The sequence below is a fragment of the Ornithorhynchus anatinus genome, chromosome Y5, assembly GCF_004115215.2.
Source record: "Ornithorhynchus anatinus isolate Pmale09 chromosome Y5, mOrnAna1.pri.v4, whole genome shotgun sequence".
NCBI classification, from domain to species: domain Eukaryota; kingdom Metazoa; phylum Chordata; class Mammalia; order Monotremata; family Ornithorhynchidae; genus Ornithorhynchus; species Ornithorhynchus anatinus.
The window spans coordinates 263540-289933 of record NC_053179.1 but is presented as its reverse complement, the minus strand read 5'-3'; the positions used below and the strand labels follow the sequence as shown (position 1 = coordinate 289933).

General features: G+C 44.2%; 1 protein-coding gene across 1 annotated transcript in view; it reads right to left on the bottom strand.

The window, feature by feature from the left end:
* Positions 1 to 281: 281 nt before the first annotated feature.
* LOC114808742 (RING1 and YY1-binding protein-like) overlaps positions 282 to 26394 on the bottom strand; it is a 42216-nt gene continuing 16103 nt past the window's right edge. The window contains exons 3-5 of the mRNA XM_029056568.2: positions 21052 to 21225; positions 20853 to 20951; positions 282 to 3167 (exon numbers count right to left, since the gene is read on the bottom strand). Of these exons, the coding sequence (XP_028912401.1) occupies positions 2915 to 3167; positions 20853 to 20951; positions 21052 to 21225 (526 nt within the window). The 3' untranslated portion in view covers positions 282 to 2914. The remainder of the gene's footprint in view (positions 3168 to 20852; positions 20952 to 21051; positions 21226 to 26394) is intronic.

Below are 26394 nucleotides of genomic sequence, written 5' to 3'. Positions count from 1 at the left end.
AGCATTTATACAGTTAGCAGATAAGGTTTTCAAAATGATTTAGTTACATGAAACTACAATTTGAAAGCCATACAATTCTGAAAAAAAAACTTTTATAGTCTAGTGCTATCCACATATACTGAGGCATTTTTAAATTTGGAAGTCACATTTTTCATTCAATCCGGGGAAACAAATTTGGCTTCCCTTTTAGTTTTAATAAGAGGAATGTTACAATTTTTAAGTAGTTTAAATGGCAACATCATTAAGTTTCAGTTAAAAATTCACAATCAAACCACTGTAAATATATTTTATGACCCTGACAGGCAACATTTAATTTATTTAAATTTGTAAGAAATACTTTAAATGCATTAATAGGATAATAGCTTGTACTATTAACAAATCAAAAAAACTAGCATTTTGCCAGATAAATTATTGTTTTTTCCATTTAATAACACAAGATAACGACAGTCAATATTACACAATGAAAACTTTAAGAGCAGAAAGTAGTTTTTGCAAGCTTAGAGAATTTTTTTTTAATGCTGATGTCAAAGTAAACTTGTTTGATGGCTATTCAATATTTCTGAACTTAGCCCTACTGTTCTCTTTTGAAAAAACCTCAAATGCTCTTGAAAATGCTGAATAACAAAAACCTTGGGATTCCTAAAAGCTACACAAACAAATGTATCAGAAAACAATTTGTAATAATGATATCCCAGGCCATTAGCAAACACGAGAGAAACAACAAAACAATTTTTAGCATTTGGGATTGGAGTTTTCTTTAAGGATTTTCTATTTATTCAAATTTTTTTTTTCTGGCCATCACCTACTCCTGGCTACCAGCAAGAAAAATTTTTAGTAAAACCAGTAATTACTTAATACCTGTGTACAGCATATAGACAAGGCATTAACATGACATAGGAAAAGTTATGTAAACTTTTGTTTCCTTAGCAGGAATGTAATTGATGTGAAAAATCACCTGCACAATATTTAATTTGTGCTTTCAAAACACAAAGTGGCAAAATAATCCCGTACCAGAAAGAAAACAAATATGTTCATAAAAGGATTCTGTAATGTCATGCCTAAAAAAGAAAGGGCTTTATTAGATTAAAATCTTCCAGCCTCATAATTGCAGTTTACAATTTTCTTCTGTGTGAATCTTAACAAATACATATAAATTTTAATAATTTCTGTAGTCATGAACACAGACTCAGAAAGTTAACTGAACTTACAGTTATAAAATACAATACTACTATGCAATTTAGCAATATTTATGTGAAAAATAATTTGTATTTATAGTGATATTTCAGTCATTTAAGTTTAATTTCAATGGCTGAGCTTTCCTGGGGCCAGATAATTTTTTACGGTATTTAAGTGCTTTCTACGTAACAGGCACTACTCTAAGCAACAGAGTATATACAAGGTAATCAGGTTGGACCCAATCCACATTCCACAAGGGGCTCACATTCTTAATTCCCATTTTACAAATGAGGTACTTGAGGCACAAAAATTGAATTGACTTGAAGTACTCCAAAATGGGTGCAAGACACCTGAATCAGATTTGTAGTCTTAGATTACATCAATCAGTCAATCAATCAAAGGTATTTAATGAGTTCTTAAATGGTCAGAGCAGTTACCAAGTGCTTGGGAGAGTACAACATAATAGAGTTGGCAGATTCATTCCCTGCCCACAAGGAATTTAGTCTAGAGGGGGAGAAAGACATGCATATAGATTATGGAGATGTATATTAGTGCTGTGGGGCTGAGAATAGGTGAATATAAACAGCTTAAAGGCTATAAACCAAGTGCACAGATGACACAGAAAGGAGAGGGAGTGCGGGAAATGAGGACTTAATTGGGACAGGCCGCTTGAATGAGATGTAATGTTAATAAGACTCTAAAGTTAAGGAGAATGGTGGATTGCCACATATGAAGGAGGTGGGAGTTTCAGGCCAGAAGGAGGATATGGGCAAGAGCTAGGCTACAAGGTAGCTGAATACAGTCCCTGGCACATATTAAGCACTTAACATACACCACCTAAAAAAAAAAAGGGCTAAGATGGACTGAATATGAGGGTTGAATGAGAAAAATTAGTCTAGTATAATGCTGAGTTTATACATATAATCGTGTGTATGTGAGTACAGGGGTTACTTTAGGAGCAAATAATGTGTTCTTTCTGGAGTCACCAAGTTCTGGGTTAGCGATGAGTTGTAATGAAATAGCTCCTGAACTTGGTCTGGATGGGAGAAAGAAGCATTTGCGTGATTTTATGAATATGTGCACAGACATTCCAGAACCTTTATACAAGTAAGAAAATCAAATTCCCATGTAGTTTGGAAAACGTATCAGGTAAAACTGATTCAGTTTGTTGCACAGAAATTTAGTTTCAATTTAGTTTCATTGTTTTCTCTACCTATACAAACTGACCTAATTTTGTTTCTGTTTCTTACAGATCCAAATCCCAAAATTGCTACATATTAGTCTTAAATAAATAACACTTCTATACCATTTATATATTTACTCCTACCAAAACTGATATTTCAAGGGTAACTAGAAAAAAATGAATAAGAACTATGCTGAATAAAGGATGGGATTTTTGAAATCAATAAATAAGATCATCCAGTCCCACTCCGCACAAAAATCTTAGAGAAAATTAGGCATATATTTTATAAAAAGGATTTAGAAGAAATGCCATTATAAATGAATGTTATAAAAATAATAAATAATGGAATACATAAGTCTGTAAATATTAACAAGTAGAGTACAAAATTTCTTAAGCCCCCAAATGTCCAATTCAATTAGTAAAATAGGTCATTAACATTAGTAAGAGGTGGTGATGTTCAAAGATAAATTTCCAGGGAGTGCAAGTATCATGGGCAGTTGGAGAATTTGAATGTCATGCCCTGATTTTTATATTTCGTAATTTCATATTAAATTTTTAGGAAGTGTCATCATTTACTGCTGATACCACACCCTTTAGGGTTGGGGAAGAGGATGAACTCTTTACTGTGTTCTCTAACCCATTACTGTTCTGATTCTGGTGTTCTGATTCAGCCCTAGCGGTTATAGTAGATGATGATGTAGATGATGAACAAATCTTTTCTTTATAGTCAGTGATAATAACGGTGACATTCCTCACTGTGACTGCTAATTGTTGTGCACTACTTCTGTCCACATTTTTCAGCCTAGGTCTGAAAGAGAATGGAAGAGAAAAAAAATCTATTAAAATTGAAGAGGTGATGATGGTTTTAATACTGATGCTTAAGAAATGTTAACAGGATTCACTGCAGCATCTTGTGAAGATTAATATAAAAAAGGATAAGATTTTTCTCAACCTTTTTCTTTCAGGTTTCTATTTAACATGAGTTCAGGTGTTAATATGTGTGATTTTCCCATTTCATAATAAATGATATATCTTTTTTTGGCATTCAAATACACACAGATTATTTTTCTTTTAAAAATATCTCAATTGTAGCACAGATAACGAATCTGGAGAGATAAAGAAAAATAAGTTGGGTAAAAATAAAAATCAGAATTACACTCTACATTAACCAAATTATTTCACACCACACTTTTAGTGGAAAAATGAGATGGTCTTTTCCCAGAAAGTCAGGATACAAATATAGGAAATATCATTTGAATCATTTTATTCTCATGTTGAAATGAAATGATTTTTAAACTGATTGTGGTTTTTAAAAACTGTAAAATGCACTAGTCCCTTTGCTATCTGCAGAGTCTCCATTTTGCTGGTAGATTTAATGGCTCTGAACTTTCCATAGCCCTTTTGAGAATAAAACAAATCACTACTTCATTTTTATCTCTAGCAGATGAGCTCACTTGCCTTAACCCAGTTGAAGATAAGTGGGAGGGTCACAAGTGATCCATTTTTATCTTAGTACTTGCGTTTAACACTTGACCCTGTGAACCACCCCTGGTCTCCTGGAAACTTCATCTAACCTTATTTAACTGATGACACTGTCCTCTCCTAGTTCCCCTCCAAGTCCTCCTAGTTCCCCTCCAATCTCTCTGACCTCTCCTTCTCATTCTCTTTCACAGACTCCTCCTCTGCCTCTAATTTATGGAGGTGCCTCTAGGTTCAATTCTGGGTCCCAGTCTATTCTCCACCTACACCCACACCCTTGGAGAACTCATTCTCTTATACGGCTTCAACTTCGATTTCTACATTGGTGACTCCTAAATCTATATCACCAGTCCAGACATTTCTCCTTCTCTCCAGCCTCACATTCCTCTTGCTTTCAGAACACCTCTACTTGGATGTCCTACCAACACTGCAAACAAAACAGAATTCCTCATCTTCCTTACCCAAATCTTATCCTCCCAAGGCTCTTCGATAACTGTGGACAATACCTCCATCCTCGTTGTTTCACATTATGCCCCCAGTTTAATAAGCCCATAACCTTGGCATTATCCTCAGAACTCATCCCCACCTTAAGGCACTTTTCCTCCAAGAGGCATACCTTGATGAAACCTTTTTTACCTTGTCTTCCACTCTCATTTGTGTCACCCTGAACATGTCTACATCTCCCCCATCCTAAAAAAACCCGCTTTTGACCTCCCGCGGTCCTGGAACGCCCTCCCTCCTCACCTCCGCCAAACTGATTCTCTTCCCCTCTTCAAAACCCTACTTAAAACTCACCTCCTCCAAGAGGCCTTCCCAGACTGAGCTCCTCTACTCCCTCTACCACCCCCCCTTTACCTCTCCGCAGCTAAACCCCCTTTTTCCCCTTTTCCCTCTGCTCCTCCACCTCTCCCTTCCCATCCCCACAGCACTGTACTCGTCCGCTCAACTGTATATATTTTCATTACCCTATTTATTTTGTTAATGAATTGTACATCGCCTTGATTCTATTTAGTTGCCATTGTTTTTACGAGATGTTCTTCCCCTTGACTCTATTTATTGCCATTGTTCTTGTCTGTCCGTCTCCCCCGATTAGACTGTAAGCCCGTCAAACGGCAGGGACTGTCTCTATCTGTTGCCGACTTGTTCATCCCAAGCGCTTAGTACAGTGCTCTGCACATAGTAAGCGCTCAATAAATACTATTGAATGAATGAATGAATCTCTCTCATTCATTCCACATATTCAAGCTACTGCCAAATTCTGTCCATTCTACCTTCATAATATTTCTAAAATCTAATCCTTCCTCTTTATCCATTCAAAGTGTTACTCTACTGATCATATCATGTTTTGAGTACTGCATCAGCCTCTCATTGGCCTAACTGGCTCTTGCTTCTTCCAACTCTAAACAATCAATTATAATAATTATTACTATTGTTAATAATAATTGTGGTATTTGTTAAACCTTTACTATGTTCCTCTAGACTGTGACCTCGTTGTGGCTAGGGAATGTGTTTGCTTGTTGTTCTGTCGTACTCTCCCAAACTCTTAGTAATGTTTTGCACACAGTAAGCTCTCAATAAATATGACTGAATGAATGAATGCCAAGCACTGTACTACATGCTGGGGTGGATACAAGGAAATCGGTTGGGCTTATAGTCTCAATCCCCATTTTACAGATGAGGAAACTGAGGCACAGAGAAGTGAAGTTACTTGCCCAAGGCCCCCCAGGAGACATGTGGCGGAGCCTGAATTAGAACCCATGACCTTCTGACTCCCCGGCCTGTGCTACAACCACTATGCCATGATGCTTCTCTTAAAGGTCTTAGTGAGTACTTGCTATGTGCAGAACACTTTACTGAGCACTTGGGAGAGTACAATACAACAAAATTAGCAGATAAGTTCCCTACCCATAATGAGTTTACAGTCTAAAGGGGGGGAAGAGATCCAAAGGGGGAGACATTAACATAAGTATATAATAATAATAATTGTAGTATTTGTTAAGTGTTTACTAAATGCCAAGGTCTGTTTAAAGTCCTGGGGTAGATACAAGTTAATCAGGTTGGATACAGTCCCTGTCTCATATGGGGCTCACACTCTTATTCCCATTTTACATTTGAGGTAGCTGAGGCAAAGAGAAGTTAAGTGACTTGCTCAAGAACACACAGCAGGCATGTGGCAGAACCAGGATTTGTACCCAGGTCATTCTGACTCCCAGGCCTGTACTCTACCCACTAAGTCATACTGCTTCCAAAATAAGCAATTTGCACTATATATATAATTTAAAGGTATATATTATTATTATTAATCATATTTGAATGCTTACTGTGTGCAAAGCAATGTACTAAGCACTTGGGAAAGTACAACAAAACATCCAACAAATTTCCCGCCCACAATGAGTGCACAGTCTAGAGGGGGAAACGGACATTAATATAAATAATTAAGTAAATTACAGATATATACTTATGTGCCATGGGGAAGGGAGAGAGGATGAATGAAGGAGCAAGGAAGAGCGGCACAGAAGGGAGTGGGAGAAGAGGGGAGGAGGGTTCAGTCCAGGAAGGCTTTCTGGAGATGTGTCTTCAATAAGGAGTTGAAGTAGGGGAGAGCAATTACCTGTCTGCTATACGGAGGAAGGGCATTCCAGGCCAGAGGTAGGTTGTGGGTAAGAGGTCGGCGGTTAGATGAGAATGAAGTACTGTGAGAAGGTCAGCATCGGAGGAGCAGAATGTGCGGGCTGGGTTGTAGAAGAGCAGCAAGGATGGGGCAGGTGGTTAAGTGCTTTAAAGCCAAAAGTGAGGAGTTTTTGCTTGATGCAGAGATAGATGGGTAACCATTGGAGTTTCTTGCAGTATGGGGAAAAATGGCCTGAATGTTTTTGAAGGAAAATGATTTGGGCAGCAGAATGCAATATGGATCGGAGAGGGAAGAAACAGGAGGCTGGGGAGTCAGCAAGGAGGCTGATACAGTAATCAAGGCAGGATAACATTAGTGCCTGCATTTAATGTGTAGCAATTTGGATGGAGATGAATGGGCGGATTTTGGATTTTGGATGTTTTGAAGATAGAAATGACAGGATTTAGTGATGGCTTGAATATGTGGGTAGAACGAGAGCGAGGAGTCAAGGATAATACCAAGGTTACAGGCTGGTGACATAGGAAGGATGGTGATGCCGTCAAAAGTGATGGGAAAGAGAGTGGGAGGACAGGGTTTGGGTGGGAGGATAAGAAGTTCAGTTTTGGCCATTATTAAATTTGAGGTCATTCATTCATTCATTCAATAGTATTTATTGAGCACTTACTATGTGCAAAGCACTGTACTAAGTGCTTGGAATGTACAAATCGGCGACAGATAGAGACAGTCCCTGCCCATTTTGATGGGTTTACAGTCTAATCAGGGGAGACAGACAAAACAACAGCAATATATAGAATCAAGGGGATGTACATCTCATTAAAACAATAGCAATAAATAGAATCAGGGTGATGTACATCTCATTAACAATATAAATAGGGTAATAAAAATATATACAAAGGAGTGGACAAGCACAGTGCTGAGGGAAGGGGAAGGGACAGGGGGAGGAGCAGAGGGAAGAGGGGGAGAAAGGCGGCTTAGCTGAGGGGAGGTAAGGGGGGATTAGAGAGGCAGCAGAGGGAGCAGAGGGAAAAGGGGAACTCAGTCTGGGCAGCCCTCTTGGAGGAGATGAGCTCTCAGTAGGGCTTTTAAGAGGGGAAGAGAGTTAAATTGGCAGAGGTGAGGAGGGAGGGCATTCCAGGACAGCGGGAGTACATGGCCCAAGGGTCGACAGTGGGATAGGCGAGAAAAGGGGACGGTGAGGAGGTGGACGGCAGAGGTGCGAAACGTGAGGGGTGGGCGAAGCGTGAGGGGTGGGGAGTAGAAAGAGAGAAGAGAGGAGAGGTAGGAGGGGGCAGGGTGATGGACAGCCTTGAAGCCTAGAGTGAGAAGTTTTTGTTTCGTGCGGAGCTTGACAGGCAACCACTGGAGGTTTTTAAGAAGAGAAGTGACATGTCCATAGCATTTCTGCAGGAAGATGAGCCGGGCAGCAGAGTGAAGAATAGACTGGAGCAGGGAGAGACAGGAGGAAGGGAGATCAGAGAGAAGGCTGACACAATAAGCCAGCGGGGATATTATGAGAGCCTATAACAGTAAGATGGCCGTTTGGGTAGAGAGGAAAGGGCGGATCTTGGAGATATTATAAAGGTGAGACCGACAGGTCTTGGGGATGGATTGGATGAGTGGGGTAAAATGAGAGAGCCAAGTCAAAGATGACACCGAGGTTGCGAGCTTGAGAGATGGGAAGGATGGTCGTACCATCCACAGTGATAGGGAAGTCAGGAAGAGGACAGGGCTTGGGAGGGAAGATAAGGAGCTCAGTTTTGGACATGTTGAGTTTTAGGTGGTGAGCAGACATCCAAGTAGAGACGTCCTGGAGGCAGGAGGAGATATGAGCCTGAAGGGAGGGGGAGAGGACAGGGGCAGAGATGTAGATTTGTGTGTCATCTGCATAAAGATGATAGTTGAAGCTGTGAGAGTGAATAAGTTCACTGAGGGAATGATGTGGATGGAGAACAGAAGGGGGCCAAGAACTGTCCCTTGAGGAACCCCAACAGTTAGAGGATGGGAGGGGGAGGAGGAACCTGCGAAGGAGACAGAGAATGAACGCCAGAGAGATAAGAGGAAAACCAGGAGAGGGCGGAGTCCGTGAAGCCACGATGAGATAAGGTATGGAGGAGAAGGGGATGGTCAACAGTATCAATGACAGCTGAGAGGTCAAGGAGGATTAGGATAGAGTAAGAGCCATTGGATTTGGCAAGAAGGAGGTCATGGATGACCTGAGAGAGAGCAGTCTCAGTGCAGTGGAGGGGACGGAAGCCAGATTGGAGGGGGTCCAGGAGAGAATGGGAGTTAAGGAATTCTAAGCAGCGAGTGTAGACAACTCGTTCTAGGAGCTTGGAAAGGAAGGGTAGTAGGGAGATAGGGCGATAACTGGAAGGGAAAGTGGGGTTGAGAGAGGGTATTTTTAGGATGGGGGAGACATAGGCAAGTTTGAAGGTAGTGGGGAAGAAGCCATTGGAGAGTGAGCAGTTAAAAATAGAAGTTAAGGAGGGGAAGAGAGAAGGGGTGATGGTTTTTATAAGGTGAGCGGGAATGGGGTCTGAGGCACAGGTGGAGGGGGTGGCACTTGAAAGGAGGGAGGAGATCTCCTCTGAGGATACTGCAGGGAAAGTTGGGAAAGTAGGGAGATGGTTGGAGGGGGGAAGGCAGAAGAGGGAGGGGTGACTTTGGGGAACTCAGACCTGATTGTGTTAATTTTCGTGATGAAGTAGGTGGCCAGATGGTTGGGGGTGAGGGACGGAGGAGGGGGAGGAACTGGGGGCCTGAGGAGAGAATTAAAGGTCTGGAACAATTGGCGGGGTGACGGGACGGGCATGGGTGTCAAAGAGGGAAGAAATCAAGTTTTGCCTGGTGGAGGAGAGGGCAGAGTTAAGGCAGTAAAGGATACATTTGCAAAGGATAAGGTTGGCTTTGTGTTTGGACCTTCACCAGTAGCGCTCAGCAGCTCGAGTATAGGAGCTTAGGAGGAGGACAGAGGCAGTGACCCAGGGCTGTGGGTTAGTGGAGTCAGAGCAGCAGAGGGAAAGGGGAGAGAGAGAGTTGAGATGAGTATAGAAGGTGGAGTTGAGAGCAGTAACCTGATCATCGAGAGTGGGAAGAGAGGACAGGGGGCAAGGTGGGGAGAGATGCTTTTGGAGAGATGGATGGGATCAAGAGAGTGGAGGTCTCTGTGGGGGAGTAGTACAGATTTGCAGGGAGAGAGAGTGTGAGAGAGGAGGCAGGTAGGAAGGTTATGGTCTGACAGGGATTTCAGAGTTGGTGAGGGAGGAGATGGTGCAGCCGAAGGAGATGATGAGATAGAGGGTATGAACAAGTTGGTAAGTGGGCAAGGTATGGTGGAGCCGGAGGTGGGCAGAGTCGAGGAGCGATAGCAGGCGGGTGAAAGAGGAATCAACAGGTACATCCATGTGGATGTTGAAGTCTCCGAGGATCAGAGTGGGCAGAGAGAAGGAGAGTAGGTGAGAAAGGGGTCAAGGTGGTTGAAGAACTCGATGGTGGGACCAGGAGGATGGTAGATGAAGGCTACAAGTATCTGGAAGGGGTGGTAGAGGTGAATGATATGGGCTTCAAAGGAGGGGAATGAGAGGGAAGGGAGAGGAGAGATGGTGCGGAAGCGGCACTGGGGTGAGAGAAGGAAGCCGACGCCTCCTCCCTTTCTGGTGAGTCTGGGGGAGTGGGAGGAGAGGCCTCCGCTGGAGAGAGCAGCGGCGGATATCTTATCTTCAGGAGTGAGCTAGGTTTCCGTAAGGGCAAGGAGGAGGAGAGAGCGGGAGAGGAAAAGGTCAAGGATGAAAAGTAGTTTACCTTTAATAGAGCGGGGGTTCCAGAGGCCACACTTGAAAGTAGCTGTGTGTGCAAGGGGGGAAGAGGGGGAAAAGCGTGGGGAGGGGAGGGTTTGGATGGGAAAGAGGTGGCGGGGCCCTGGAAGAGGGGTGTGGTGGGACAGGAGGACTGGGATGGGGTGTGGGTGGGGAAGAAGGAAGGGGGGGAGGGTTGGAGGATGGGATTTGGTGGAGAGGAGCGTAGCGGGAGGGGGAAGAGGGGTGGCGCTGGTAAAGTGGGGTTCTAGGGTGGGGGATGGGAGGAAGGGAGGAAGCAGAGAAGAGCGCAGGAAAGAGGTGGGCACAAGAGGGGAAAGGGAAGGAAAGGATTGGGAGGGGCAGATGGGAGGAGCGGGGGTGGAAGGACACAGTGAGGCCAGAGAGGTAGGTGGCAGCACTGAGAACAATTAACGATAACATGCGAAAGCGGTAATATAGTAACATGATACAATAAAATAGTATTAATAAGTGGGTGATGACCAGGGTCGGGGGTTGATCAAAATCAAAGTCAAAAGGCCAGCGGCAAGGAGAGTCCTGGGGCTCATGTCCAAAGCAGCGTGGCTCAGTGGAAAAAGCATGGGCTTTGGAGTCAGAGGTCATGGGTTCAAATCCCAGCTCGGCCACTTGTCAGCTGTGTGACTTTGGGCAAGTCACTTAACTTCTCGGTGCCCCAGTTACCTCATCTGCAAAATGGGGATTAAGACTGTGAGCCCCACGTGGGACAAACTGATTCCCCTGTGTCTACCCCAGCGCTTAGAACAGTGCTCGGCACATAGTAAGCGCTTAACAAATACCAACATTATTATTAAATGTCTCTGAGGCAACGGCGGGCGCCATGAGGATGTCTGGGGTGGGTTGCGGGCGTAGGTGGCGGCTAAGGTAAGGTAACACAGTGAGAACAAGGACATTGTTGCATGGAGCGGGGGACATCAATCACCTCATGGGGGAGGAGGGAGTGAGGGCCTCCCAAAATGGCCACTTCCGGGAGGAGTTGGGGAAGGTCGGTTGGAGAGCCCAATGTTCTGAGGCCCAAGCAGGGGAGCACAATGTCCCGAGGCCCAAGCAGGTAAGCACAATGTCCCACAACTCTGGAGGGGTGCGGGGTGCTGGGGAGAATAGAGTCTATGGCACGGGTTTGCTACCAGGATGGGCTATGGGGGTTAGGGAAAGTTGTGGGAGGTCTGGGAGCAACTCATGGAGGTGATGTGAGGGACACCCAGGTAGAAATGTCTTCAAGGCAGGGGAAAATGCGAGATTACAGAGAGGGAGAGAGATCAGGGCTGGAGATGTAGATTTGTGTGTTATGAGCACAGAGGTGATAGTTGAAGCCATGTGAGTGAATGAGGTTTCCAAGGGAGCATGTGTAGCTGGAGAAAAGAAGGGGACCCAGAACTGAACCTTGAGGGACATCAACAGTTAGGAGATGGGAGGCAGAGAAGGAAGCCACAAAAGAGACTGAGATTGAGTGGCCAGAGAGATAGGAGGAAGACCAGCACAGAAGCAGCATGGCTCAGTGGAAAGAGCATGGGCTGGGAGTCAGAGGTCATGGGTTCAAATCCTGGTTCAGCCGCTTGCCAGCTGTGTGACTTTGGGCAAGCCACCTCATCTGTAAAATGGCGATGAAGACTGTGAACCCCACGTAGGACAACCTGATCATCTTGAATCCTCCCAGCACTTAGAACAGTGCTCTGCACATAGTAAGTGCTTAACAAATGTCATAATTATTATTACAAGGAAAGGACAGTATCAGTGAAGCCAAGGTTGGACAGAGAAGCAGCGTGGCTCAGTGGAAAGAGCTTGGGTTAGGAGTCAGAAATCATGGGTTCTAATCCCAGCTCCGCCACTTTTCTTGCTGGCTGACTTTGGGCAAGTCACTTCACTTCTCGGTGCCTCAATTACCTCATCTGTAAAATGGGGATTAAGACTGTGAGCCCCATATGGAACAACCTAATTACTCTGTTCCTATGGCAGCACTTAGAACAGTACTTGGCATATAGAAAGCACTTACAAATACCATTATTATTATAACAAACTTGTAATGGACAAAATCACCTGATATTATTATTATAAACTTGTAATGGCCCGATTTATAGATTTCTGTTGTTCATCCAAAGGAGCCAGGGAAGAGGACTATGCAGGCTGAGGGTTAGTGGTTCAAGATCAATGAAGGATAAGGGACTGAATGAATTGAGTTCAGTAGAGAGGGTACTGTTCAGAGCATCCATTTGGTCATCGAGGTAAGGTAGTTTGGGTATAGAGGCTAAATGGGGCATGATGATTTGAGAAAATTGGATAGGGACAAGAGATTGGGGAAGAGTACAAATTTATTGGGAGGAGATGTGTGACACAGAAGGAAAATGAGGGGGTGGTTGTCAGATAAAGGGATTTCAGAATTGGTGACTGTGTACTGGCTAGAGATGATGAGATTTAGTGTGTGTCCAAGTTGGTTAGTAGGTGAGGTGAGGTGGGGTGAAGTAGGAGGTCAGTGGAGTTGAGGGTGATTGAAGGGGGGCAATGGAAGGGTCATCTGGAATACCTTTATGGGTACTGAAGTCTCCCAGGAACAATATAGGCCAGGAGAAAGAAGAACTGTGAGAAAGGGATCAAAATGGCTAAAGAAGTTGGAGGTGGGACCATTCATTCATTCATTCATTCACTCACTCACTCACTCACTCACTCACTCACTCACTCACTCACTCACTCAATTGTATTTACTGAGCACTAACTGTGTGCAGACTACTGTACTAAGGTCTTGGAAAGTACAATTCAGCAACAAATAAAGACACTCCCTAAACAACAATAGGCTCACAGTTTAGAAGGGGGGAAATAGACAACAAAACAAAGCAAAACAAGTAGACAGGCATCAATAGTATCAATATAAATAAATAGAATTATCGATATATATACACATCATAAATAGAATAATAGGTACATATATACACAAATGTAGTGGGGTGGGGTTGGGGATAGAGCAGAGGGAGGAAGTGAGGGTGATGAGGAGGGGAGGAGCACAGGAAAAGGAGTTAGTCTGGGAAGGCCTCCTGGAGGAGGTAAGCTTTCATTAGGGCTTTGAAGGAGGGGAGCGTTAATTATATATGATCATATGTACGTAAGTGTTGGGGGTTGGAGGTAGGGTAAATATAAAATGTCCAAAGGGTCACAGATCCAAGTGCTTAGATGATGTAAAAAGGAGAGTGAGCTGGGGAAAAGAGTTTAATCTGGGAAGGTGTCTTGGAGGAGAGGTAACCTTAATAATGCTACACAGTTGGAGAGAGTGATGGTCTGATGAAAGGAAGGAAGTTCCAGGCAAAGGTGAGGATGTGGTGGTGAGATAGAAGAAACTGAGGCACAATAAGTAAGCTGGTGGTAGAGAAACAGAGTGTGCAGGCAGGGCTGTTGTAGAAGATTAGTAAAGTGAAGTAGAATGGGGAGAGCTGATAGACTGCTTTAAAGCCAATGGTGAGTTTTTGTCTGATGCAGAAGTGCTTGGGCAGACATTGGAGGTTCTTGAGGATTGCGGGGACATGGATTTGACATTTTCACTGATAAATGATCCGTGCAGCAGAGTGAGGTATGGACTGGAGTGGTGAGAGAAAGGTGACCAGGAGGTCAGCGAGGAGGTGGATCTAATACTCATGAGGCGACAGGATAAATAGTTCAATTAGCACTATAGCAGTTTGGATGGAGAAGGAGAAGATTAAGACTGTGAGCCCCAAGTGGGACAACTTTACCACCTTGTATCCAACCGAGCGACTACAACAGTGTTCGGCACATAGTAAGTGATCAACAAACACCAACATTATTATTATTATTGCTTTGGCCTGAAATTTCTAAGATTTAAAAAAACTTGGCCTATTTCAATATCAGTAATCCAAAAAACTGGAAGCCTCTATCTTGAGCAGCTGCTACTTCTACTCTCAACTTACTCCTAAATCTCTCATCCAATCCCAACTGGATTACTGCATCAGCCTCCTTTCTGACTTCCCAGCCTCCTGCCTCTCCCGACTTCAGTCCATACTTGACTTCACTACCCAGATTATCTTTCTAAATGTTCAGGGCATGTCCTCTGCTCTCCACTTCCTCCCTCTGTTCTACCCCCTTCCCCTCCCCACAGCACTTGTGTATTTTTGTATATATTATTTATTACTCTATTTTATTAATGATGTGTATATACCTATAATTCTATTAATCTATTTGGATGGTATTGATGCCTGACTACTTGTTTTATGGTCTGACTCCCCCTTTTAGACTGTGAGCCCGTTGTTGGGCAAGGATTATCTCTACCTGTTGCCAAACTGTACTTTCCAAGTGCTTAATATAGTGCTGCTTAATATAGTGCTCTGAACACAGTAAGCGCTCAATAAATATGACTGAATGAATGAATGTCACCCCCTCTCCTTAAAAATCTCCAATAGTTGCCTATCAACCTCCATATCAAACTAAAACTCACTATGGACTTTAAAGCTCTCTATCACCTGGCCCCCTCCTACCTCACCTCTCTCTCCTTTTTCATTCCAGCCTGCACACTCCCCTGGCGCTATCTTTCTCACTGTGTCTCAATGTCACCTTTCTCACCGCCGACCCCTGGCCCACTTCTGGCCTGGAACACCCTACCTCCTCAAATCCACCAAACAATCACTCTTCCTCCCTTCAAAGCCCTACTGAAGGCACACCTCCTCCAAAAGGCCTTCCCAGACTGAGCCGCCTTTTCCTCAGTTTCCCTTCCCTTCCACGTCACCTCAACTCGCTCCCTCTGCTTTCCCCTCCTCCCCCCTCCACAATACTTATGTATATAGAAGAAGCAGCGTGGCTTAGTGGAAAGAGCATGGGCTTGGGAATCAGAGGTCGTGGGTTCTAATCCCAGCTCCACCACTGAACACCTGTGTGACTTTGGGCAAGTCATTTTACTTCTCTCTGCCTAAGTTGCCTTATCTGTAAAATGGGGATTAAAACTATAAGCCCAACGTGGGACAACCTGATTACCTTGTATCTACCCCAGCGTTTAGAATAGTGCTCAGAACATAATAAATGCTTAACAAATGCAATAATAATAACTATTATTATTACATAATAATGTTGGTATTTCTTAAGCGCTTACTATGTGCAGAGCACTGTTCTAAGCGCTGGGGTAGATACAGGGTAATCAGACTGTCCCACGTGTGGCTCACAGTTAATCCCCATTTTACAGATAAAGGTAACTGAGGCACAGAGAAGTTAAGTGACTTGCCCACAGTCACACAGCTGACAAGTGGCAGAGCCAGGAGTCGAACTCATGACCTCTGACTCCGAAGCCCAGGCTCTTTTCCACTGAGCCATGCTGCTTCCCCAGCGGTAAGGGAGGAGGCGTCGGCTTCCTCCTGTCACCCCCTTGCTGCTTCTGCACTATCCCTCCTCCCCCCTCCCTCTCCTTCCCCTCCTTCGAAGCTCATATCACTCACCTCTATCACGCCCTCCAGATACTTGTCGCTGTCATCTACTGCCCTCTTGGTCCCACCTCCGACTTCTTCAGCCACCTAGACCCCTTTCTCACCTTCCTTCTCTCCTTCTCTCTGCCCACTCTGATCCTCGGAGACTTCAACATCCATATGGATGTACCCGATGACTCCTCTGCCACCCGCCAGCTATCCCTCCTCGACTCTGCCAACCTCCTGCTCCACCATACCGCGCCCAATCACCGACTCAGTCACACCCTCGATCTCATCATCTCCTACCGCTGCACTGTCTCCTCCCTCACCAACTTTGAAATCCCTTTCTCCGACCATAACCTTCTCACCTGCCTCATCTCTCACACTCCCTCCCCCTGCAAATCTTTGCTACTTCCCCACAGAGACCTCGCTCTCTTGATCCCATCTGTCTTTCCAAAAGCATTTCTCTTCAACTTGTCGCCCTGTCCTCACTTCCCACTCTCAATGATCAGGTCTCCGCTCTCAACTCCAACCTCTCTACTCATCTCGACTCTCTCGCCCCCCTTTCCCTCCGCCGCTCTTCGCTCCATTAACCCACAGCCCTGGATCACCTCCTCTGTCCGCCTCCTACGCTCCTGTGCTTGACCTGCCGAGCGCTGCTGGCGAAAGTCCAAGCACCAAGCCGACCTCACACACTTCAAATTTTCCTTTCCTGCCTTAACTCTGCCCTCTCCTCCGCCAGGCATAACTTCTTCTCCTCCTTCATCGACACCCATGCCCGTCACCCCCGCCAATTGTTCCGGACCTTTAACTCTCTCCTTAGGCCCCCTGTTCCTCCCCCTACCCCATCTCTCACCCCCAATGATCTGGCCACCTATTTCCTCACGAAAATCAACACAATCAGGTCTGCGCTCCCCAAAGTCACCCCTCCTCCTCTCCCCTCCCCACCACCAACCCTCTCCCCTACTTTCCCATCCTTCCCTGCAGTATCCTCAGAGGAGATCTCCTCCCTCCTTGCAAGTGCCACCCCCTCCACCTGCGTCTCGGACCCCATTCCCTCTTACCTTATTAAAAACATCGCCACTACCATCCTCCCTTAACTTCTATTTTTAACCACTCAATCTCCAATGGCTCCTTTCCCTCTGCCTTCAAACATGCCCACGTCTCCCCCATCCTAAAAAAACCCGCTCTCGACCCCACTTCCCCCTCCAGTTATCGCCTTATCTCCCTACTACCCTTCCTTTCCAAAATCCTAAAACGAGTCATCTACAATCACTGCTTAGAATTCCTTAACTCCCATTCTCTCCTGGACCCCCTCCAATCTGGCTTCTGTCCCCTCCACTCTACTGAGACTGCTCTCTCTAAGGTCACCCATGACCTCCTTCTTGCCAAATCCAATGGCTCCTACTCCATTCTAATCCTCCTTGACCTCTCTGCTGCCTTTGACACTGTCGACCATCGCCTCCTCCTCCATACCTTATCTTACCTTGGCTTCCCAGACTCCGTCCTCTCCTGGTTCTCCTCTTATCTCTCTGGCCGGTCATTCTCGGTCTCCTTTGCAGGCACCTCCTCCCCCTCCCATCCTTTTACTGTTGGAGTTCCTCAAGGGTCAGTTCTTGGCCCTCTTCTGTTCTCCATTTACACTCACTCCCATGGTGAACTCATTCGCTCTCATGGCTTTGACTACCATCTCTACGCAGATGACACACAGATCTACATCTCCGCCCCGTCCTCTCCCCCTCCCTTCAGGCTCGCATCTCCTCCTGCCTCCAGGATGTCTCCACCTGGATGTCGGCCTGCCACCTAAAACTCAACATGAGCAAGACTGAGCTCCTCATCTTCCCTCCCAAACCCGGTCCTCTCCCAGACTTCCCTATCACCTTGGATGGCACAAACATCCTTCCCATCCCTCAGGCCCGCAATCTCAGTGTCATCCTTGACTCGTCTCTCTCGTTCACCCCACACATCCTATCCGTTACCGAGACCCGCTGGTTTCACCTTTACAATATCGCCAAGATCCACCCTTTCTTCTCCACCCAAATGGCTACCTTACTGCTGCAGGCTCTTGTTATATCCCGGATAGACTACTGTGTCAGCCTTCTCTCTGATCTCCCTTCCTCCTCTCTCGCCCCGCTCCAGTCTATTCTTCACTCCGCTGCCCGGCTCATCTTCCTGCAGAAAAGATCTGGGCATGTCACTTCCCTTAAACACCTTCAGTGGTTGCCTTTCAACCTCTGCTCCAAACAAAAACTCCTCACACTAGGCTTCAAGGGTCTCCATCACCTTGACCCTTCCTTCCTCTCCTCCCTTCTCTCTTTCTACTGCCCACCCCATACGCTCCGCTCCTCTGCTGCCCACCTCCTCACCGTCCCTCGGTCTCGCCTATCCCGCCATCGACCCCCGGGCCACGTCCTCCCGCAGTCCTGGAATGTCCTCCCTCCTCACCTGCGCCAAACTGATTCTCTTCCCCTCTTCAAACCCACTTAAAACTCACCTCCTCCAAGAGGCCTTCCCAGACTGAGCTCCCCTTCTCCCTCTTCTCCCTCTACCGCCCCCCTTCACTTCTCCGCAGCTTAATCCTCTTTTCCCCCCATTTCCCTCTGCTCCTCCCTCCTCCCCTCCCATCCTCTCAGCACTTTACTCGTCTGCTCAACTGTATATATTTTCATTACCATATTTATTTTGTTAATGAGATGTACATCACCCTGATTCTATTTAGTTGTTATTGTTTTAATGAGATGTTCTTCCCCTTGACTCTATTTATTGCCATTGTTCTTGTCTGTCTGTCTCCCCCGATTAGACTGTAAGCCCATCAAACGACAGGGACTGTCTCTGTTGCCAACTTGTTCATTCCAAGCGCTTAGTACAGTGCTCTGCACATAGTAAGCGCTCAGTAAATACTACTGAATGAATGAATGAGATCAGAAAAGATGCTGATGCAGTAATCCAGTCAGGATATGATGAAAGATTGTACCAACACGGTAGTGGTTTGTTTGGAGAGGAAAGGGAGGATCTTGGCGATGCTGTGAAGGTGAGACCAGGAGGTTTTGGTGATGGATTGGATGTGAGGGGTGAATGAGAAAACGAAGTCAAAGATGACACTAAGGTTGCAGGCTTGTGAGACAGGAAAGATGTTAGTGTGGTCCACAGTGACAGGAAAGTCAGGGAGAGGACAAGGATTGGGAGGGAAGATAAGAAGTTCAGTCCTTCCCTCCCAAACCTTGCCCTCTCCCTGACTTTCCTGTCACTGAGGATGGCACTACCATCTACACGAAGTAGGTGCAAAGTAAATACCACTGATTGATTGAGGGCTTCCTCAACTAAACCCACTTTTTAAAAATGTTATGTGTTTAGAACTTACTATACATTAAGCACTGTTCTGGGTGCTGGGGCAGATACAAGTTAATGAGTCAGACACATTTCCTGTTCCACATGGGGCTCACAGTGTAAGTAGGAGGGTGAACAGGTATTGAAATCTTATTCTGCAGCTGAGCAAACTGAAGTTAAGTGACTTGTCCGAGATCACCTCCAATGGTTGTCCAACCACCTCAACATCAAATGGAAACTTCCTGCCATTGGCTTTAGGGACTCAGTGAAGGATTACATCCCACTCTCATGAGCTAAAAGTTTTGAACAGAGTGACTCAGTCACCTAGCCCTCTCATATCTCACCTCATGTTCTCCTTCTACAACCCTGTGCACAAACTTCACTATTCTACCTCAATCTCAATAATCTTCCTGTTAATCTCTCACTTGCCTCTGGCCTGGAATGCCCTCCCTCTTCATATCTGATAGACAATTACTCTTCACCTTCAAGATCTTACTGAAGTATATCTGCTCCAAAAGGCCTTCTCTGACTAAGACCTCATTTCCTTGTCTCCCATCCCTTCTGCATCATCCTGACTTGCTCTCTTTATTTACTCCCCGACCTCAGTCTCCACAGCACTAGTGTTCATATCTGTAATTTATTTATTTATATTAATGCATATCTTCCTCTCTAAACTGTAAACTTGTTTTAGGTAGTGAACGTGTCTACCAACTCTTTTATGCTATTGTATTGTACTCTCTCAAGTTCTTAGTACAGTGCTAAACAGAAGTGCTCAATAAATATGACTGATTGATTGATCACACAGGAGGGAAGTGACAGAGTCAAGACTAGAACCCAGATCGTTTGACTCCCACATCCATCCAGTAGGCCATGCTGCTTCCCTCATTTCCCTATTGTCCCTCTCTTCTACATCACCTCTGCCCTTGTAATTGTTTCCTTTAAGCACATGATTTTTAAAAAAATGGTATTTGTTAAGCACTTACCAGGTATCAAGAAGGGCTCTAAAGGTTAAGGAACATACAAGAAAATCAGGTTGGACACAGTCCATGCTACACATAGGGTTCACAATCTGACATTAACTCCACCCTTAACTCTAAAATACTTTGTATGTATTTTTATTTTAATATCTGTCTTCCCTTCCATACTCTAAGCTCCTTTTGGGCGGAGAGTAGGACTACAAACCAGTTAAAATGTACTGTTTATTTTTATACTGTATTCTCCCAAGTGCTTAGGACAGTTCTTTGCACACAGTAAGTGTTCACTAAATTTGACAATAAAAGTACTTTTCTAAACACTTAGTATAGTGCTCTGCAAAGAGTAAAAGCTCAAAATATACCACTGAGTGATTGATTTGCTTATTAAATGACTTTAGAAAGGGAGCATAATTACAATCTTTAGGGGAAGTTGTGCAGTTACAAATTTTGAGAAGGGCCACTCAGATGAAATTTTGGAGACACCTCATTCCGTCACTCCCAATGTTGTTATTCTAAAGGTGACCAAGAGTAAACAGACTGGAAGGGGAAGACTTAGAGTCAAGCAGTGAGGCCTAAAAGAAACAGAACAAGTCTTGGGGTTTTGGACTTGGACTTAGATCCCAGCTCCGTGACTTGTCTGCTGTGTGACCTTAGGTAAGTCACTTCACTTCTCTATGCCTCAGTTACTCATTTGTAAAAACAGGAATTAAGGCTATGGGATATGGTCTGTGAACAACTTGATTTGCTTGGCACTTAGAAAAGTGGCAGTTTTTCCTATAAGAATACATTAAATTGTAATTTAAGTTGGCTAAATCATATCAAACTTATTTTTATATCAGCATACTAAGTTCAAGATACCTGGAAATGTGATTTGATTCATCCGCTTTTGTTGAAGCATTCTCAAACTGTACACTCTCTGATTCACTATGATGATCTTTGAAAACGTCTGACTTGTGTCTAATGGGAGAAAGAAAAACAGTCTATTGCTTTACGAATTTTGGAAAAACACTCAAATTATTTTCAATAAAAATGTTTGGGTTTCATCCTGAGAACTTACTGAGTCTTCTGGTTGGAGCTCTTTGTAACACGTGGGTTAATTTCCTTTTCTTGGTCATGTTTTTCTTTGTCTTGTTTCTCGTCTTTTTCCTTCTTCTCCTTTTTAGCTGGTGGTGGTGTGACATATTGCTGTGCCACTTGCTGGGCAACCAACTGGGAGTTTATTCTGGGTTTTCTTTGAAAAAAGAAACAAGAAATTTTATAAAGAATTCTCCTGTTTTACAAAATTACTGTGGCTCAGTGAAAAGACCGTGGGCTTCAGAATCAGAGGTCATGGGTTCGACTCCTGGCTCTGCCACTTGTCAGCTGTGTGACTGTAGGCAAGTCACTTAACTTCTCTGTGCCTCAGTTACCTTATCTGTAAAATGGGGATTATCTGTGAGCCTCACGTGGGACAAACTGATTACCCTGTATCTGCCCCAGTGTTTAGAACAGTGCTCTGCACATAGTAAGCGCTTAACAAATACCAACATTATTATTAAAATTAAATTGAGTTTTAGGTTACAACCATTTTCTTGACAAAAAAAGAGGAATATCTATTATACACTATAGTAAACATATTCAGAAACTTTTTCTTTTGTAAAATTCTGAAATTTAAAGTTGGTAATTCACAATTCTTTATTTTTTTTAAAAATAGATCATCCAATAAAAATACACTTAATTCTGAGTCCTGGAACTACATTTTTCTTACTGCCTTAGGTTTATATTCATTGACAACTTTTCAATTCACTGGAAATTTAATTTTATTAAAATAACATGGGAAAGCTGTTAAATTGAAAATAAATCCTTCTATATAATTTTTCAGAATAAATGTGTTACATTGTCCCTGAGAAAAACACACACATTACAGGACTTCATTATTGGGGCTCAGTGGAAAGAGCATGGGCTTGGAAGTCAGAGGACACAGGTTCTAATCCCAGCTCAGCTACTTGTCTGATATATGACCTTGGGCAAGCCACTTTACTTCTCTGTGCCTCAGTTACCTAAATTACCTCATCTGTAAAATGGGGATTAAGACTGTGAGCCCCACCTCATCACCTTGTATCTACCCCAATGCTTAGACCAGTGCTTGGCACATAGTAAGTGCTTAACAAATATCATAATTATTTGAAATTCTATCTTGGCATTTTATAGTATGTACGATATATAAATGGCAGATCCAATTGGAGGGTATGATACTTTAGGTGCTTTATACCTTCAATTTACTGTGGAACTTGAAGTCAAGCTTGACCATCCTTCTAGACTGTGAGCGTTGTTGGGTAGGGATTGTCCCTATTTGTTGCCGAATTGTACTTTCCAAGCCCTTAGTGCAGTGCTCTTCACACAGTAAGCACTCAGTAAGTACGACTGACTGACTAAATGAATGAATTCTGGCAATTTCCTTCAGAAGCTAACATTATTTTCAGATTTTCACCTTTCCCTTTGGTTAGTGTGTAATTTGCACTTAGATTTGTACACGTTACTCACCTCACTACCCACCCCACAGTATTTATGCATATGTCTGTAATTTATTAATTTATTTATATCAGAGGTGATTTCCCTAAATCTCGTGTATTTGTCTCCTTTCTCTCCCTCCTCCCACCCCTTTTTCAACTCTCCTATCTTTCCTACCAATATCTCAGAATTCACCCGCCTCTTCTCAAAATCCATCCATTCCTCATGTGAGCTTGACCCCATCCTTCGTACCGTACTAAAATCCCAGACCCCTCATTTCTTCACACCCTAACCCCGATCTTCAGATATTTACTCTCATTGGCTTCTTCCCCACTAATTTTCCATCTAATGGTCCCACCTGTCCATATCCAAGTCCACCTCTGTGATAACACATCAGGCTGGGGGAAACTTCCTGTGCAGCTTCACATTAAGTTGTCAGGAGGAGAACACAGTAAAGATGACATCATTGCAGACACCACCACCATCTTCCCTGTCTTATAAACCCATAATTTTGGTATTATCCTCTATTAATCTGTCTCAGTCAATTCACATATTCAATCTGTCACTAAATTCTGTTGGTTCAACTTCCACAACATCACTAAAATCCACTCTTAACTCTCTAGCCCCAACTGCTAATATACTGACTGAAGCATTTACCCTATCCCTCCATGATTACTGAATTAGCCTCCTCTCTTGTCTTTCTCCTTCTAAGCTATATTTCACTCTGTTGGCGAGATCAGTTTTCAAAATAAAAACATTCAGTTCATGTTTCCTGACTCAAGAAGCTCCACTGGTTGCCTATCCACCTCCACAGTTAACAGAAATTCCTTATCATCAGCTTTAAAGCACTCAATCACCTTGCCTCCTCCTGCCTAACTCTCTGCTCTTCTATAACCCAGACCACTTACTATGCTTCTTTAATGCTAAACTGTACCTTGAGTGCATCTATCTCACTGACAATGCCTTGCCCTCATCATCCCTCTTGCCTGGAAATACATTACCCTTATTTTCTCCATCTATACTCATTCCCTTGGTGAACACATTTACTCCCATGGCTTCAACTATCATCTCTGTGCAGATGACAACCAAATCTACATCTCTTTCCCTGTTCTCTCCCCCTCCCTCCAGGCTCTAATCCTATCCCCTAGAATATGCTTTTCCCTGCTCCTCCTGCTTTCAGGTCACCTCCACCTGGATGTCCGCTCACCACCTAAAACTCCACATGTCCATGATTGAGGTCCTTATCTTCCCTCCCAAACCCTGTCCTCTCCCTGATTTCCCTGTAACTGTGGACACCACTATCATCCTTCCCAACTCAAAGGCCTGCAACCTTAGTGTCATCCTTGACTCTGCCTCTCATTCACCCCACATATCCAACCCATCACCAAAATCTGCCGGTCTCACCTTCACAACATCACCAAGATCTGCCCTTTCCTCTCTATCCAAACTGCTACCTTGTTAGATTACTGTGTCAGCCCTCTCTCTGATCTCCCATCCTCCTGTCTCTCCCGACTCCAGTCTATACCTCATTCCGCTGGCTGAATTATCTTTCTATAGGAACGCTCTGGGCATGTCACTCCCCTCCTTGAAACCTCCAGTGGTTGCCTATCAACCTTCGCATGAAACAAAAACTCCTTACTCTTGCCTTCAAAGCTCTCCATCATCTGGCCCTCTCCTACCTCACCTCCCTTTTCTTTCTGCAGCCCACCCCGTACACTCCACTCCTCTGCCACTAACCTCCTCACAGTGCCTGGTTCTCGCCTGTCCCGCTGTCGACTCCTGGCCATGTCCTACCACTGATCTGGAATGTCCTCCCTCCTCACATCCGTCAAACTCTCTTCCCTTCTTCAAAGCCCTACTGAGAGCTCACCTCCTCCAGGAGGCCTTCCCATACTGAGCCCTCCTTTTCCCTCTGCCCCTCCTCCCCTCCCCATTCCTCCTACTCCCACTCTCTGCTCTTCCCTTTCCCCTCCCCACAGCACTTGTGCATATTTGTATATGTTATTTTTCTATTCATGATGTGAATATATCTATGATTCTATTTATTTTGATGATATTGATGCCAGACTACTTTTTTTGTTTTGTTTTGCTGTCTCTCTCCCCATTGCTGAGCAGGGATTGTCTCTATCTTTTGCCGAATTGTACATTCCAAGCGCTTAGTACAGTGCTCTGCACACAGTATAAGCACTAAATAAATAGGACTGAATGAATGAATGAGAGCAATCACTCCCCACATTTTCAAATCTTACTAAAGTGACATCTCCTCCAAAAAGCCTTCCCTGACTAAGCTTTCACTTCCCCGCCTGTAATGTCTGAATGGGGAGAGGTCTGAAGAGGGAAGAAGGATGATAAAACCATACAGACACCAAAGTCACTAACCGCAGCTTTATCCAAGGTCATTCATTCATTCACTCATTCAATCATATTTATTAAGTGCTTACTGTGTGCAAAACACTGTATTAAGTGCTTGGAAAAGTATAATATAACAAAAACAGACACATTCCTGCCCATAACGAGCTCCCAGTTTAGGGGCAAGAAAGACATTAATATAAATAGACAGAAGACAGATTAGATAGATAGATAGATAGATAGATAGATAGATAGATAGATAGATAGATAGATAGATAGATAGATAGATAGATAGATAGCAGATATATACATGTGTGTTATGGAGATGGGAGGGAGGATGAATGTAAAAGCAAGTAAGAGCAGTACAGAAGGGAGTAGGAGAAGAGGGAAGGAGGGCTTATTCAGGGAAGGCTTCTTGAAGTCAATATGCCTTAATTAAGGCTTTGAAGTGGGGGAGAGCAATTACCTATCTGATATGAGGAGGGAGGGCATTCCAAGACAGAGGTAGGATACCAATGAGAGCTAAGTGGTGAGACAGACAAGATCTAGATACAGTGAGAAGGTTAGCATTAGAGGAATGAAGTGTGTGGGTTGGGTTGTAATAGAAGAGTAATGAGCTGAGGCAGAAAGGGGCAAGGTGGTTAAGTGCTTTAAAACCAGAGGTGAGGAGTTTGCTTGATGTGGAGGTAAACGGGCAACCACTAGTTTTTTGAGAAGTGGAGAAACATGGTCTGAACATTTCTGAAGGAAAATAATTCGGGCAGCAGAATGGAGTATGAACTGGAGAGGGGATAGACAGGAAGCAGGGAGGTTAGCAAGGTGGTAGATACAGTAATTAAGGTAGGATAAGTGCTTGCATTAATGTGGTAGCAGTTTGGAAGGACAGGAAGGGGAAAATTTTGGCGAGGATTCTGGCAAAGGTAGAACTGACAGGATGTAGACATGGCTTGGATGAGGCATTCTGGTGTTACTAAACTTAAAAGCATTAGCATAATTAATTGCATATGTGCCTATTGGTAAGCAGATGTGCTTGAAGTATTCCAGTGGGTCGCTCTTCAATTCGCTCTGAGAGTAATGGTGTGGTCAACCCCATCACGCTGGCAGATGTGTAGGTCCAAACCAGCTGGCTGACAGGCACAAACTGAAAGGCATATCTAGTCTAGCCTTTTTATCCCTGCCATGGATTGAGAAAGGACTGAGCTCTGTCTGTAAAGCCTTAGGGCACTTGGCTGTCTGACTGCTTGAGGCTTTTCCAGCTGAAAAGATCACAGGCCTTGACACAGGGGTGGGAAAACACACACTTTTGCATGTATCCTCTCCCCACCAGTACATTCTGCCCAGATGTCTGCCTTACAAAAGAAACTGGCTTGTTTAACCTGGGACCTGACCTGACCAATTGGTTCCTGTTTTGTACAGAAGTCTGTTTTCCCAGGAGCTTTGAACAGGTGGGGCGGAAAGGGCATGAGAGAAGGCAGCTACACCTACTCCCTCTCCCTTCTGGGTCACCATCGCACTAGGATTTGCTCCCTTTTTATCCACCCCACCCTCAATGCATTCATTT